The 17,410-nt window shown below is 35.7% G+C and overlaps 1 protein-coding gene across 2 annotated transcripts in view; it reads right to left on the bottom strand.

The window, feature by feature from the left end:
* LOC148954103 (metabotropic glutamate receptor 8-like) overlaps nt 1–17,410 on the bottom strand; it is a 437,295-nt gene that overhangs the window by 322,919 nt on the left and 96,966 nt on the right. For both annotated transcript variants that reach the window (XM_089085905.1, XM_089085904.1), the window contains exon 3: nt 12,124–12,255. In XM_089085905.1, the coding sequence (XP_088942031.1) occupies nt 12,124–12,255 (132 nt within the window). The remainder of the gene's footprint in view (nt 1–12,123; nt 12,256–17,410) is intronic.

Raw genomic sequence — 17,410 nt, 5'->3', positions numbered from 1 at the left:
ACTTTTCTTTGAAAAACTTATTTTGTGGAAAAAGTTTTTATAATTAATTTCTGTTCGTTTTACATTGACATAGTCTTTTCAGGGAAAAAAAATAATGCTTTAAATCTTTTCTTTTTTTAAGACTTTATAGTTTGACCTGCTGGAGAAATGCTGGAGAAAAATGTTCTATCAATTTTTAACAACATACACCCTTTTAAAAATCTGGACACAAAAAGTACTGTTTAATTTAGTTTCATACCTCCTCTAGTTGACCTGAAATGGAAAATTTTATACCATTCGCAAAAAAATCTGTTTAGCCTACTTTCTTTGATAGCTTGGATACACTTATGCTATTTTGATTTGGTTAAATTTTAAGAGCAGAAATGGGAGGGTTGAAGTGTTGGGAGTGGAAGGGGTATTAGTTGCCCTCAAATCACTTTCGACTATTAAAAAGGACATCAGCCCTTTCTATTTTCAATCGAATGAGCCCTTTTAAAAGTTCCCACGACAACTCCTTCGATACGAAGTGCCCTGGTCTAAACAACAACAACAACAAAAAATAATACATTATACCCACTTCGATCTTTATTCTAAAAACGTGAAGCTTTCCAATCACTTTCGACTATTAAAAAGGGCACTAGGCCTTTCAAATTCCAATCGAATGAGCCCTTTTAGAAACGGCAACGCTTTCTATAAACACCTTATATGCCCCAAAGGCATAAATTACAACCCTTACCCTAAGGTCTGCTAGGGTGGTTGTCTTCCTCTAAGACCAAATTTCCAGAACTTTCGACTACGTTAAACAACATGGCTATCTCAAAATTTTTATTGAATATGTTTGGGGAAATGGTGGGCTTGAGAGGGGGGTTAGTCACCTTCCAATCACTTTCTACTATTAAAAAGGGCACACTCCACTCTAATTTCCAGTAGAATGAGCGCTTTTCGAAGTTTCTACGACAACGTCTTCGATACGAAGTGCCCTGCTCTAAAGGAAATAATTAATAAATAATACATTGTGCAAACATCGTTCTTATATGCCCCAGAGCATAACTTAAAACCCTTGCCCTGAGGGTTGTGGTTGCCCTGAGGGTTGCCCTGAGGGTGAGTGTCCTCCTCTTTACTTAGTCGCCGTTTCTTGTCTCGTTCTCGAGTGTCCCCGTTCTTTACTTAGGCAGTGCGATCGTGCTGCCTATGATTTATACAAAACTTTCTATATAAACCTTATATGCCCCCCAGGGCATAACTTACAACCCTTGCACTAAGGGCTCTGAGGGGGTTATCATCCTACTAGTTTCCAGAACGTTCAACTACGTTGAAATAAATGGATATCTCAAAATTTTTATTGGATGTGTTATGGAAAATGGTGGGCGTGAGAGGGGCTTTAGTCGCTATTCAATCACTTTCAACTATTAAAAAAGTCACTAGCCCTTTCAATTTCCAAGTGAATGAGCCCTTTTGAAGTTTTTACGACAACACTTTCAAATAAAAACTTTATATACCCCAGGGCATAACTTACAACCCTTGCCCTGAGGGCTGTGGGGGGAGGGGTTGTCATCCTTAAAGACCTAATTTCCAAAACTTTCAACTACGTTGAATAAAATGGCTATCTTAAAATTTTGATTTGATGTGTCTTGGGAAAAGGTGGGCGTGAGAGGGGGTTAGTTGCCCTCAAATCACTTTCGACTATTGAAAACGGTACTATCCCTTTGAATTTCAAATCGAATGAGCCCTTTTTCAAGTTTCTACGACAAAGATTTTAATTAAAACCTTATATTCCCCCAGGGCATAACTTATAATCATTGCACTGAGGATTGTGGGGGAGTATCCTCCTCAAAAACATATTTTCTATCTGGAAATCAACTAAGTTGAACAAAATGGCTATCTCAAAATTTGTATTGGTTGTTTTGGGGGAATGATGGGCGTGGGAGGGGGCTAGTTGCCCTCCAATCAGTTTTGACTATTAAAAAGGACACTAGCCCTTTGAATTTCCAATCGAATGAGCTTTTTTTGAAGTTTCTACAACAACGCCTTCTTTAAAAACCTTATATGCCCCCAGGACATAGCTTACAACCCTTTCCCTGAGGGCTCTGGGGAAGTGTCCTCCTCAAAAATTTATTTTCTATTTGGAAATCAACTACGCTGAACAAAATGGCTATCTCAAAATTTTGATGGGATGTGTTTGGGGGAAGGATGGTCCTGGGGGGGGGGGCTAGTTGCCCTCCAATAACTTTCGACTATTTAAAAGGGTACTAGCTCTTCGAATTTCCAATCGAATGAGCCTCTTTTGAAGTTTCTACGACAACGCCTTCTATAAATACCTTGTATGCCCCCAGGGCATAACTTAAAACCCTTACCCTGAGGGTTGTGGGGGAGTGTCCTCCTCAAAAACATATTTTCTATTTGAAAATCAACTACGCTGAACAAAATGGCTATCTCAAAATTTTGATTGGATGTGTTTGGGGGAATAATGGTCGTAGGGGGGGCTAGTTGCCCTCCAATCATTTTCGACTATTAAAAGGGGCACTAGAACTTTCAATTTCCAATCGAATGAGCCCAGTTGGAAGTTTCTACGACGACCCCTTCTGTATAAAGTGCCCAGCTCCAAAGGAAAAAAATAATAAATAGTACATTGTGCCAACATCGTTCTTATATGCCCTCAGGACACAACTCAAGACCCTATCCCTCAGCGCTTTGGGGGAATGTCCCCCTAAAAAAAAAATTTTCAACGTGGAATTCAACTACGCGGAACTAAATGGCTATCTCGAAATTTGGATTGGATGTGTTTGGGGATATATGGGCGTGAGAGGGGGGGCTAGTAACCCTCCAATAATTTTCCACTGTTGAAAAGGGCACCAGTCCTCTCAATTTCCAATCGAATGAGTCTTTTTCGAAGTTTCTACGACAACACCTTCTATTAAAACCTTATATGCCCCCAGGGCATAACTTAAAACCCTTTCCCTGAGGGTTTGTTTGGGAGTGTCCTCCTCAAAAACATATTTTCTATTTGGAAATCAACTAAGCTGAACTAAATGGCTATTTCAAAATTTTGATTGGATGTGTTTGGGGGAATGATGGGCGTGGGGGTGGCTAGCTGCCCTCCAATCATTTTCGACTATTAAAAAGGGTACTAACCCTTCGAATTTTCAATCGAATGAGCCTGTTTTAAAGTTTTTACGAGAATGCCTTCTATAAAAACCTTATATGCCACCAGGGCAACTTAAAACCCTTGACCTGAGGGTTGTGGGGGAGTGTCCTCCTCAAAAACATATTTTCTATCTGGAAATCAACTACACTGAACAAAATGGCTATCTCAAAATTTATATTGGATGTGTTTGGGAGAATTATAGGCATGAGAGGGGGCTAGTTGCCCTCCAATCACTTTCGACTATTAAAAAGGCCACTAAAACTCTCAATTTCCAATCGAATGAGCCCCTTTTGAAGTTTTTACGACGACCCCTTATATATGAAGTGCCCTGCTCTAAAGGAAAAAAATAATACATAGTTCATTGTGCCAACATCGTTCTTATATGCCCTCAGGGCATAACTTAAAACCCTTGCCCTGAGGGTTTGGGAGTATCCTCCTCAAAAACACATTTTCTATCTAAAGATCAATTACGCTGAACACAATGGCTATCTCGAAATTTTGATTGGATTTTTTGGGGGAATGATGGGCGTGGGGGGGCTAGTTGCCCTCCAATCACTTTCGACTATTAAAAAGGGCACTAGCCACTCCAATTTCCAATCGAATGAATCCTTTTCGAAGTTTCTACGGGAACTCCTTCGATACGAAGTGCCTGACTGAAGAGGAGGAAGAAGAAGAAAAAACACATTGTGCCCACATCGTTCTTTACTTAGGCAGCGCTAGCGCGCTGCCTATGATTCCAAATATATAAGCTACATGTTTTAATGTTACATATCTAAGGCTACGAGCCTGAGAATATTTGCCTGATTTTCAAAAACCGGGAAGGAAACCGGAAAGAAAAAAACACATTGTGCCCACATCGTTCTTTACTTAAGAATCTTAATGTAAATCACACCATCAGATGTAGTGTATCGGAGTACCATATTTCGGAAGTTTCAGTCTCCTATCTGCAAAAATGTGGAATTGTTCTATTTTTTGCCAGAGGAAAGATCACGGATGCGTGTTTATTTGATTGTTTTATTGTTTGTTTGTTTTTCCCAGGGGTGATCTAATCAACCCAGTAGTCCTAGAATATCGGGAGAGGGCTCATTCAATAGGGAATTTTTTAAGATTTTTAAGATAAGATAAGTTTTATTCTTCATTAAATACACATACAATATTAGATGTTATAAATCCCTCAAAGGCTCATTGGCCTAAATTAAAAAGTCTAGTGCCTTTTTTAAGTGACCAAAAAGATTGGAGGGCCACTAGGCCACCTCCCCTGGCCCTTTTCCCCCAAGATCGTTCGATCAAAATTTTGAGATAGCCATTTCCCTCATCAAACAGTTCGTGGTAACGAACTGTAAGTAAGAAGCGACCCGGCTCAATGGTGGACGAAACTTTAAAAAACGGAATTTTTATCACAATAGATACATCAAAAGAATCAGATTTCAATTCTGATTTCAAATATATAAGTTTGATTCAGTTTAATCTTACGTATCAAAAGTTACGCGCCTGAGAAAATTTGACTGCTTTTCGAAAAAAGGGAGAAAGACCCCCTAAAAGTTATAGAACCTTAATGAAAATTACACCATCATATTCAGCGTATCAGAGAACCCTACCGTAAAGGTTTCAAGCACCTATCTACAAAAATGTGGAATTTTCCATTTTTTGCCAGATGAAAGATCACGGAGGCGTTTTTATTTGTTTTTTTTTTTGTTTTTTTTCCCCAGGGGTGATTGCATAGGCCCAGTTGTTCTAAAATATAGTGAGAGGGCTCATTCGAACGGAAATTAAAAGTTTTAGTGCCCTTTTTAAGTGACCAAAAAATGGAGGGCAACTAGGCCCCTTACCAGGCTCATTTTTTTCCCAAAGTCACCTGATCCAAAATTTAAGATTGCCATTTTGTTCAACATGGTCGAAAATATTATAACTATGTCTTTTACGATAATTTAATCCCTCAAAGCTCCCGGGGGGAGGGCTGAAAGTTTTGAACATTACCCAATGTTAACATATAGTATTGGTTATTGGGAAGCATACAGACGTTTTCAGGGGGACTTTTTTCTGGTAGTAGGGGTCGGTTGGGGGCTATATGGGAGGATCTTTTCATGAAGGAAGTTTTCATGGGGGAAGGGATATTGCTGTGAAGGGGGCGCTGGATTTCTCATCATTTTAAAAAAATCAGAAATTAAATATAAAAAAACAAGTTTTTCAACTGAAAGTAAGGGGAGGTGAAAGTAAGGGTGGTATTGACTAAGGGGAGAACCCCCTCATATACGTAATAACATATACGTAAAAAAACAAAAAAAAACAAGCGATACGGCTCAATAGTAATCAAAAATTTTAAAAACGGAATTTTGATGTCAATAAATGTATCAAAAGAATGGGCTTATAATTCTGATTCTAAATATATAAATTTTATTAAGTTTAGTATTACTCATCAAAGGCTACGAGTCTGAGAAAATTTACCTGATTTTTTAAAGAGGGAGGAAACATCCCCTACGAGTGAAAGAATTTTAATGAAAATCCCATAGTCAGATTCAACGTATCAGAAAACCCTATTTCATAGGTTTCAAGCTCATATCTGCAAAAATCTGCAACTATATCTGCAACGTATTATTTGCCAGAAGAAAAATATACGAATATAGAAGTTCGCTACTTAAGCTAATTGGTAAGTTACGTCAGAACCAAATTTCGAGACAACCATTTAGTAAAAGAAGAGTAAAATTTTTATGCAAATTTTGTTTACTTATTCAATGACGGTGAGCCAAAATAAAAGCTGCATTAACTAAAAAACGATCAGAAATTAAATAAAAGAAAACATGTTTTTTAAACTGAAAGTAAGGAGCGAGATTAAAACTTAAAACAAACAGAAATTATTCCGTATATGAAAGGGGCTGTCCCCTCCTCAACGCCTCGCTCCTTACGCTAAAGTTTGACTCTGTCTTACAACTTTATTTTTTAAAACAAAAAACTTTAGCGCAAAGAGCGAGGCGTTGAGCAGGGGACAGCCCCTTTCATATACGGAATAATTTTTGTTCGTTTTAAGTTTTAATGTTGCTCCTTACTTTCAGTTTAAAAAACTTGTTTTTTTTTATTTAATAATAGTTAAAAGGCCCAATAACTATGTCTTTGGATATAACATGCTCTCCCAAAGCCTCAGGGGAAAGGTCTTTAATAACTAAAATTTGCTCATTGTTTTGCCTATGGATAGTGTTTGTTATTGGGAAGTATGGATACATTTTCGTACCGAGGGGGGACAAATTTTTTTTTTCACAGGGAAATTTTTCATGGGAAGGGAAGTTCAAGGGGGTGACATTGTCAGGGGTACACTGGGGGAATTTGCCAGAATTAATATACAAAATTATTTTTATGTCTTGCTTTCTCTTTTCCGTCTCAGTTTTACCCGTGGGATTGTTAAGGTTAATTGTCCGGGGTAAATTTTTACCGAGATGGAATTGTCTAGAGGATATTTACATGAGTGCAAGGGATTTCTCCGTGCAAATCGGGCCAGATTTTCCGGCATTATTTAAAAAAGGATCCGAAATTAAATAAAAAACAAGTTTTTTTCAACTGAAAGTTAGGAGCAACATTAAAACTTAAAACGAATAAAAATGTTTATGTAAATGAAGGGGGTTGCCCCCTCCTCAACATCTCACTATTTACGTTAAAGTTTGAATTTCGTCCTAATTCTTTAAGAACGACTCCTGAAACGCAATGATCGTTTGTTTAGAATAATAAGAAACTTAAAAAAAAACTTGACCGTAAAGAGCGATGTGTTGAGGAGGGGCAACCGCCTTCATATACATAAAAAAGTTTATTCGTTTTGAGTTTTAATGTTGCTCTCTACTTTCAGTTCAAAAAAAATGTTTTTGTTTAATCTCCCAGGGATTGGTGTGACTACTTTACTTTCACCTCTCCAATTATATAAGGCAAAAGTCAGTGTTTAGTTTGGGTTTCTACAATTTGTAATATGTCTATCTTTATGCTAAGATTATGCCTATGAAGCCTCTATACAGTTATGATATTGCTTTGTGCTTGAAAGTTGTCTAGGGGAACCATGCGATTAAAGTATTCTAATAATGATTAATCTGGAAGTTCAGTGCTTATAGAAGCATAAGTTATCTGAAGAACCTGTTAGAAGAATTTCCATAAATTTAATATTGCATGTTTGGTGGAGCTGAGAAACTTACTCTAAGATTAGGAAAATGGGAACATGGAAAATTAGAGCGATTGCCATTCCATTTAATGGGCAAATAGCGGGTAAGTGAATAGTTATGTTAGTAGTGTTGTCAGGTTGGCTATTTTCTATGGATTGGAGTTGGTAAAATATAATTGTGCCTGATAATATTTTAAGAGTTAGCCCAATTGGTTGAAACATTAGATAGAAACTTACTCCATACTTAAATGTGGAAATACTGCTCTGAATTAGCTCAATTGGGCTAATTTAGGCTAGTGGTTTTTGGCTAGTGTAGTCCAATAGAGCCTACTGTAAATGTTCGCACAAATTGTGTGTGCCAAAAGAGAGAGGATAGAGAGAAGGAGGGGGAGAGAGGGAGAGACAGACAAAAAATAAAAGCATGATAACAAATGGGGAAAGACTAGAAAAATGGTAGAAAGTAAAGAAATGTTGCATACACTAAACCCAGACCATCACAACAAGTATTTACAATGCCCGTAGGAATTAAATGGGGACTGCCCCCTTGAGGAGCAGTTGCTCCTTCTCCCTAGATTTCAAAAAAGTCTCTTTTTTATTTCTTCATTTTTGGAAATAATAAAAACTTTGCTCTCCCTCCAGAATTTTTGTGAATTGGTGCCAGTGGATGTGCAATTTTATTGCACAGCATATGCAATAAAACATAAGCCACAAAATACGAATAAAAAAGGATAAAAATTACCACAGACGATTCATACTAAATTGAATCGTTTTTAAGTAAAGTTAAATTTAAGTTTATTCATTTAAATTTAATGATGTGAAATTTGAAAAATCTGTTACGCCAGTGTAAGTAAATAGCTTCCTCTGCGGTGAGATATTTTTGTACTGTTAATTAAAACAAATAATCTGTTAATTAAATAAGACCACCTTGAGCAAATTAAACGATTAAAAACGATCTAGAATTGCAACACCGAGGTAGCTGGTAATATAGTTTTGTTGAAAATCCCGTGACAACTTATTCTTACTGTATTTTGATTTAAATAAATCAATAAATCTATGCGGGATAAGTTCAAGTAAGTTCAATAACTTAGCTAGTTAGAGTTGTAGCAAAAAATATTATACTAACAATTTTGCTATAATGACAATTACGGTATGTCTAACGAGCAAACTTAATAGTTAGTTTTCTTTGTTCATTATAATTTAGTTAAATTTTGCTAAAAATTCGTTTTAATGCCTTATAAATTTATTTATCTGTCGTGATGGAATGCCTTTTCTTTTTCACCGTTCAGGGTTTTTTTTTCTTACTTTGGCAAGAATACTACATAAATAAACATATAACTTGGGTTTGAGCCGTTTGTTAGCTTAAAAATAATAGGCTAATCTAAATGATATTGATTCAGGGCCAAGTGTTGCACGTAAACAAATGTATAAAACCTAAACTTGAAATTGTTGGAACAGATTTGGATGAAGGCTCACATGCAGGGTTAACCTAAGAAAAAAAGGACCAGGACTGATAATATTTTGGTCAAGGGAGGGAGACGAGCTAGGGAGAAATTTTTCAGTCTGGCACGCTAAGAAAATCGTGCCAGCTGTCAAGGTCGGAGGAACTTGACGACACTGAACGTGCTAGACTTCCGAGATTTTTCCAAACTGGCAAAAATATTACCAAAGTTCAAGATTTTTATATTGAATCATAGGTTAAACCCCAGTTAAACCCTAGTTTACATAAGAGTTAAATTTAACAAATACTGTTAGTTTCCTTTTAATAAATCGTTTTCTAGGGAATTTTGTCCTCAAAATGCTTCGAAATGGTCTGTTAGAAGTCTTATAAGTTAATAAATCTGGAATAAACTGAAGAAATACAAAGAAGAAGGTAAAACAAGAAGAAAAATACAAATAATAAGAAGAAATAAGTTGAGCTTAGAAATAAGCTGGCTCCCTAAGCTCGAGGGGCCTATCACCAGTTTTTCAAATCCGATAATTTCTTTTGAAAACAAGTAAGTTGTAAAAAAAAACAACAAAAAAGCAAATAAACAAGTAATTCACTCAGCTAGAGCAACTTGGCATAATTCTTGTACTTTAAATAAGGAAAGTCTAGAATATGAAAACCTATTAAAAAGGTCATTTCAATTTGTAAAGCTTATTTTAAAGCCATTATTAAAATTAAGGAGTATAAATATAGAGCCTTATTCAAGACTCGCTATTATTAGGAATAAAAAATCTCCGTTTAGGTCCCTTATGATCTTGCTTGAAAGAACATCTGATCTGCCTGAGCACAGTGGCACCAATTCACGAAAATATTATGGGAGGACAAGGATTTTTTTGCATTTTTTTTAAATGAAAATAAAAACAAATTGTTTTTCAAATTTAAGGAAACGGAGTTAAAAAAAAAAAAGATACGCAAAATGAGTATTTTTCTAAAATTCGGGTTGTTTGCACCCCTCTGTTTAACCCTATATAATTGGCACCCCTGACAATATAGGTTGTAATCTTCATTAAGCAAGAAAAATTCTGAGGTGTTAACATGGCCCTGATAGCGATTGTCAGAGACTAGGCAGGCTTAGGCTTGACATATAGTGCATGTACTTTTACTTGTAAATTTATCCAACGTTTAACAAAAACGGGACGACATCACCTAAAGAGCTAATGCTTAGAGAAGACTTATAGTCCAGTAAAAGTTCGGAGAAAAGTGAATTGACCCGGAAAAAATTGCAACAAAAGGTTTTTTTTTACACCGAAATGTTCAGAAAAAACCGCTGAACAACTAAAATCCGCCCGCCAGGAAAACCTTCTGGGGCTGCTTAAAGGGGGTGGAAGGGGGCGAAAAAAAATATATTTTTTCATTTTTGACATTTAGGAAGTTTTTTTTTTACACTAAAATGTTCAGAAAAAGTCGTTGGACAATATATCCAAAGTCCACTAAAATCGCAAAGTCCGCTAAAGAGTTAATGCTTAGAGAAGACTATTATCATTGTTCCTGATCCTGAAGCTTTTGCTGTTGATCTACCGCTTTTTATTTCTGGCATCAGGCCAAAAAGTACTTCGAGAGTCTTATGGATAGGTGCCAACAAGGGAGGGTAGGAGTGTCAGTGTATAATTATAGCATTTTGAATAATTAAAAAAATACGACGCTTGTCTGACAAAATAACCCTTTTCCAACTCTTTATCTACTTTTGGAAACAGTTCAAAGAACTCTTCACCCCCAAACATGGAAGGTTATCTGTACAGTTTATGTATATACGACTGACTGCTATTTTTTACAATTTTATTACCGACATTTGTTATAAAGGATTTAATATTTCGCGCTGATCTTCACATTTTTCTTAGAAGAGAATTGGAAACACAAAGGAAACTCCACGTATAATGAAATGGAGGCGAAGACGTTTTTTTTCTAAATTCCATATATTTTGAAGGGAAATTATTCTTCCAAAATTGGATTTGTGCTCTCGTAAAATCTTGCCACGAAGTTAATTTATCAAACAAGTAAGTGTATTTTGTCTTAGCAACCTCTTAAACTATGTATGTGTAGAAGCTATGAAGAATAAGTAACAAAAAATGAAAACTTGAAATATGAATTAAAGAGGACATGAAATTTTAGGAGCTAGAATTATAGATAATTATCGAAGCTATGAAAAATAAGTACCCATAAAGCTCGTTCAGAAAGGTTGTTCTAACACGTTTTAAACTGGAAAAAAGTAAAAAAGAAACAATGTAATGAGTTTTTTTTTTAACCTCGGGTGCCATAATTTAAAAGGTGGCATGTTCAGGGGCAAAGCTAGGGTTTTGAGTTTGGGGGGGGGGGAGGGGTGAGGTATAAGGAATTTGCCGAATAAATCGTCCAATGTTCCGACAAACGTGGACATATAAGCTAGATTAGATGCCAAAGACGCCCGAAGTTCAAAGGCGTCGGCACGCAGTGCGGACGCTTTGGAACTTTTGGGGAGGAGTCATCCCCCCCCCTTATCTGCTCCTCTGTAAATGTTACAGTTCCCCTGTCAATGTGTAAATGTCAGATCAGTTCTTGATCTGAACGAAGATGAGAGAAAACCGGTTTTATAGCCACCAAGACAAATGACAGGTGACAGAATGCATTGGACTTTTATAATGTGGGCTATATATTTGCAGATTAGAGGGGTGGGGATAAAGTATAGCGGTTCTGCATGCAAAACTTGTTAGCTACAATTATTCTGCAAATTATGAAGTAAAAATTGTTTGATAACTTCACGCTGTCCAAATACTTTACCCACTCCCCCTTAATAAGTAAATATAGAGCCCAAATTATATAAATCCAATGCATTCTGTCACCCAAGTACGAAACCGGTATGAAATTGGCTTTTACAGATCAAGATTCTTGAGGGCGTTCTGAATAATTGGCTTGTACCTATAATTTTTATAGGAGATTCTTGTTCCTTTCCTATAATCGTCATTTTTTCCTTCTTTTTTTGAACTATTACCAATAAAATCCCATTGTTTGGAACACATATGCTTTTTAATAGAGCAGAAGGACGCACAAGCTATCCAGAGTTTTAATAAAGCAAAAAATTCAGCTCACATAATTTTCAGCCCAAATGTGAAGTATCTTCTTTTTTTCCCCAGTGCGCAATAGAGTGTGCAATTAATTCAGCATCCCTCCCTTGCCCTCTAGAACTAAAAATTACATTTCTTTAGAATGTGCAAATTCCTTTGGCAACAGAGCATCCAAGACTGGTCTAGTGCAAGTAAAAAGAGAGAAAAGTTTCTTTGAGGAGATTCTCCCACCCACAAGTCAAAGAAAGATAAATCTGATAACTTCAAATAAAATGGAGAATTTTAATCAAAACACCGCTCCATAAAACAAACTTTAAAATATGTATACTAAACAATATACCTTAAAAAGCCTCAGTATATTTGCAACCATAATTGACACCGTCGAAAATGAGGCTCCAATAACACCAGTAATTGGTTTGTGAGGGACATACGACGGGGTTTTACCAGATTCACAACGATACTCAGACAAATCCTAGAACAAAAATACCTTACGCAAAAGCAACTTATACTGGACAGAAAGAAGAATTATATAAAATTGTGTTGATAATCCAAAATAAATCAATAAACATGGGAAGAAAATAATAATAAAAAACTGAGTCAAGTGGGGCAGATCATGAATAAAAAACGTTAAGAATGTCATTTCTATAGGTCCTTTATTATGATTAGTTTTTAGCTATGATACGATGAAAATGAAGTAAAGAAAAAAGCATGATGATAATATGCGATTTGACATAATATCACACAAGCAATATTACAATTACATAATTTTATCTGAATACAGACGAATGGCTGATTACGTCGTTTCAATTGCTGCTAGCAATCTCGTGCTAACTCACATAAACTAACCTAGATCAAAGTAACTAATAACATGTTATTACTAACAACTCGCATAAATCTTTTAACTGGGTGAAAATCTATTAGCGACACATTCAATGTCAAAGTACAAGAAATTTGAAAACTGAACTTGATTGGTTAAGTGGAAACTCACACAACTATGTATACCTGGAAAATAAGGTAAGATGGGTAATTCTAATTCTAACGAAAAGACCACCTTGTACAGTAATGTAGTTGAACTAACAAAAATACAGTAATGTAAGAACTTCTAAATTTTGAAAGTACATAAAAAAAATCCTGGATAATTGGAGATTTTAGACGTCAAGAGACCTAAAATGGGTACATCGCAAAAATCTTAGATAATTACTGATTTTAGACGTCAAGAGACCTAAGGTGGTTACATCACAAAAAACTTAGATAATTACCGATTTTAGACTTCAGGAGACCTAAGATGGGTACATCACAAAAATCTTAGATAATTGCCGATTTTAGACTTCAGGAGACCTAAGATGGGTACATCACGATAATCTTAGATAATTACCGATTTTAGACGACAAGAGACCTAAGATGGGTACATCACAAAAAACTTAGATAATTACCGATTTTAGACTTCAGGAGACCTAAGATGGGTACATCACAAAAATCTTAGATAATTACCGATTTTAGACGTCACGAGACCTAAGATGGGTACATCACAAAAATCTTAGATAATTGCCGATTTTAGACGTCAAGAGACCTAAGATGGGTACGTCACAAAAAACTTAGATAATTACCGATTTTAGACTTCAGGAGACCTAAGATGGGTACATCACGAAAATCTTAGATAATTACCGATTTTAGACGTCAAGAGACCTAAGATGGGTACATCACAAAAAACTTAGATAATTACCGATTTTAGACTTCAGGAGACCTAAGATGGGTACATCACGAAAATCTTAGATAATTACCGATTTTAGACGTCAAGAGACCTAAGATGGGTACGTCACAAAAAACTTAGATAATTACCGATTTTAGACTTCAGGAGACCTAAGATGGGTACATCACGAAAATCTTAGATAATTACTGATTTTAGACGTCAAGAGACCTAAAATGGGTACATCGCAAAAATCTTAGATAATTACTGATTTTAGACGTCAAGAGACCTAAGGTGGTTACATCACAAAAAACTTAGATAATTACCGATTTTAGACTTCAGGAGACCTAAGATGGGTACATCACAAAAATCTTAGATAATTGCCGATTTTAGACTTCAGGAGACCTAAGATGGGTACATCACGAAAATCTTAGATAATTACCGATTTTAGACGTCAAGAGACCTAAGATGGGTACATCACAAAAAACTTGAATAATTACCGATTTTAGACGTCAAGAGACCTAAGATGGGTACATCACAAAAATCTTAGATAATTACCGATTTTAGACGTCAAGAGACCTAAGATGGGTACGTCACAAAAATCTTAGATAATTGCCGATTTTAGACGTCAAGAGACCTAAGATGGGTACGTCACAAAAAACTTAGATAATTACCGATTTTAGACTTCAGGAGACCTAAGATGGGTACATCACGAAAATCTTAGATAATTACCGATTTTAGACGTCAAGAGACCTAAGATGGGTACATCACAAAAATCTTAGATAATTGCCGATTTTAGACGTCAAGAGACCTAAGATGGGTACGTCACAAAGATCTTAGATAATTGCCGATTTTAGACGTTAAGAAGCCTAAAATGGGTCCAGTACACAAAAAAGCTATTTTTTTATAATTTATTATATATCCAATCAACAAATTCAATTTTGTATATCCTTGGTATTTTAACAAAAAGTTAACAGAATTTCAAGCTTCAATTTAATAGGTCACTAGTTACGTGGACTTTCGCTCGGTCGCAAACCCTTATTGGTTTTTCTTAAGTGCGAAAGTGTTGTTTGTTTTAGTTAATTATTTTTAATTGTTAAAAAATAAAAGTTAAAGTTGTTGTAACTTGTTGTATTAATAAGATTCACCTTACCTTCATCAAGCATAAAAATGCAGCACAGAACTATAAAGCCCTAATGCTTATCTTAGTTATTTATTTTATGAACAAATTAGCAATTTTTTGTTCTTAGGATTTCTCAAGTTTCTTAAGTTTTGTTCTTAAGAATTTCTATAAACAATTTACTAGTTGCTCGTGGGAACCAAAGTGCAGTAAAAGATCATTAATCATTCCTTTATGCCTTTATGCAAACTTTTATGCCAAACAGAAAAAATCGTCCTATTTTTCTTACCTTTCGAATTTTTAATAAAAGGTTTTTTTTTTTTTTTTAGATCAAAAGGCTTCAACAGGCTGAGAAGGATTTTTAATCTTTGGATTTTAAGGATTGCCAAAGACTATGCTTTTTGACCATCCAACTGAAGAGAAGCAAAAGGTAGGTCGTCTCGAATGGGGTTCGAGGAGGCCATAGGAAAAAATTGGAACTAAGTCACAAGGAGGGTCAAAAGGAGAAGTCAAAGGAAATTGGGACTTCATGAGGGAGGGGGAAAAGAGCAAAGCTTTTAATATATTGGGATGGAGAAAGAGCGTGCACAGCTGTGTTTTCAAGTGGTTTGGTGCTGTATTGAGTTGCTCAAAGTAGTAGCAGTAGCAGTGAAGTTGTCAAAGTAGTGGCAAATCTTCTTTACACCGCTTTCCTTTGCTTTTAGGAGGAATTGCATTGAGAAGCCTGAGATTTGTTCCTGGCTGATTGTTGGATATTCTGATTCTCCGTTAGGATTTTGGTGCTTAAGTAGTAGCTTTTTAGGCCAAATCACCCGTTTTTTTGTTTGTTTTTTTTCAGTAGCCTAAGTCTCCATTGACGGTTTCTTATCTTCAAGAGGCCATTCAGGTGAATTTGAAGTGACTGTTTTCACTCTGCCAACTTTGCCTGGAAAAACCATTATAAAGGCAAGGCTTTACCAAATTCTGATAGATATTAAATAAAAAAAAGTTTTTATTAGCTGAAAGTAAGGAACGACATCAAAACTTAAAACGAACAAAAATTATTCGGTATATGAAAGGGGCTCTCCCCTCCTCATTACCTCGCTCTTTACGCTAAGGTTTTTTATTGTTTTAAAAAATAAAGTTGTGTGACAGATTCAAACTTTAGCTTAAAGAGCGAGGTATTGAGGAGGGGACAGCCCCTTTCATATACTAAATAATTTTTCTCCGTTTTAAGTTTTAATGTTGCTCCTTACTTTCAGTTAAAAAAACTTGTTTTTTTTATTTAATTTCTGAACGTTTTTGAATTAATGCAGGTTTTAATTTTGGCTCACCGAAACATGAATAATTAAAACAAATTTACAAAGTGATTTTACTTTTTTGGCTAAATGGCTTTCTCGAAATTTTGATCTGACGTAAATTACAAACTACCTTACATAACAAACTTTTATATTCGTATGTTTTATTACGTATATTAGGAAGTTTGCCCCCTAGACGCTACCTTGCTCTTTATGCTAAAGTTCGAATTTTGTTCGAATCACAAACCACTGAATCACAAAGGCCGGTTAATTAGAATAGATAGCTCTTTTGAAAGTACTAAAAAAAACTTTAGCAAAAAGGGCGAGGTATTGACTACGGGGCGAGCCCCCTCATATACGTAATAATTTCTGTTCGTTTTAAGTTTTAATATTGCTCCTTACTTTCAGTTGAAAAAACTAGTTTTTTTTATTTAATTTCTGATCGATTTTTAAATAATCCTAGGAAATCTGGCACCCCCTCCATAGAAATGTCCCTTCTCCCAAGGAAATATCCTCAATGGACAGATCCTCCCCCTTACCCCCTCCTCCGACCCCCCCCCCCCATAAGAAAAAAATCCCTCCTGAAACGTCTTTGTACTTCCCATTAACCAATGCTATATGTAAACAATGGGTAAAGTTCACAACTTCCAGCCCTTCCCCCGGGAACTGTGGAGGATTAAGTCATCCTCAAAGACATATTTATTAAATTTTTGACTATGTTGAACAAAATGGCTATCTCAAAATTTTTATTGGGTGACTTTGGGAAAAAAATGAGCGTGGGAGGGGGCCAAGTTGCCCTCCAATTTTTTTGGTCACTTAAAAAGGGCACTAGAACTTTTAATTTCCCTTCAAATGAGCCCTCTTAAGATATTCTAGGACTACTGGATCGATACGATCACCAATGGAAAAAAAAGAAATAAACACGCATCCGTGATCTTTCTTCTGACAAAAAATACAAAATTCCACATTTTTGCAGATAGGAGCTTGAAAATTCCGCAGTCGGGTTTTCTGATACGCTGAATCCGATGGTGTGATTTGCCTTAAAGTTCTATGACTTTTTGGGGTGTTTCCCTCTTTTTTCGAAAATAAGGCAAATTTTCTCAGGCGCGTAAGTTTGGATGGGCAAGACTAAACATCATGAAAGCATAAAAATCTGATTCTATTAATGTATCTATGGGTATCAAAATTCCAGTTTTTAGAGTTTCGGTTACTATTGAGCCTGGTCACTCCTTATTTACAGTTCGTTACCACGAACTGCTTGAAAGTGTCGTTTCATGTCTTTAGTTTTACACTCTTTATATCTGGATTGTCCAAAATGTTGAAAGAGTTCGCTGGTTAAATAGTAGAAATGAAAGACATCAACTTAGACAGCTTATCACGGTAAGCCCAAAGTGTTTTACAAACGATCAACACAAATATTCATCAAATATACTTTTTTAGCACTTTTTTTTACTATGCTGTATTTTTCCTGCTTTAGTTAATAATCAAATATTTTTGAAATGTTAAAATGTTGCTAGCTGTGTAGACATTGTTCGGAATCATA

The sequence above is a fragment of the Artemia sp. Qi Xiang Cuo genome, chromosome 3, assembly GCF_049724085.1.
Source record: "Artemia sp. Qi Xiang Cuo chromosome 3, ASM4972408v1, whole genome shotgun sequence".
Classification (NCBI taxonomy): domain Eukaryota; kingdom Metazoa; phylum Arthropoda; class Branchiopoda; order Anostraca; family Artemiidae; genus Artemia; species Artemia sp. Qi Xiang Cuo.
This window is presented reverse-complemented; position numbering and strand designations above follow the sequence as displayed.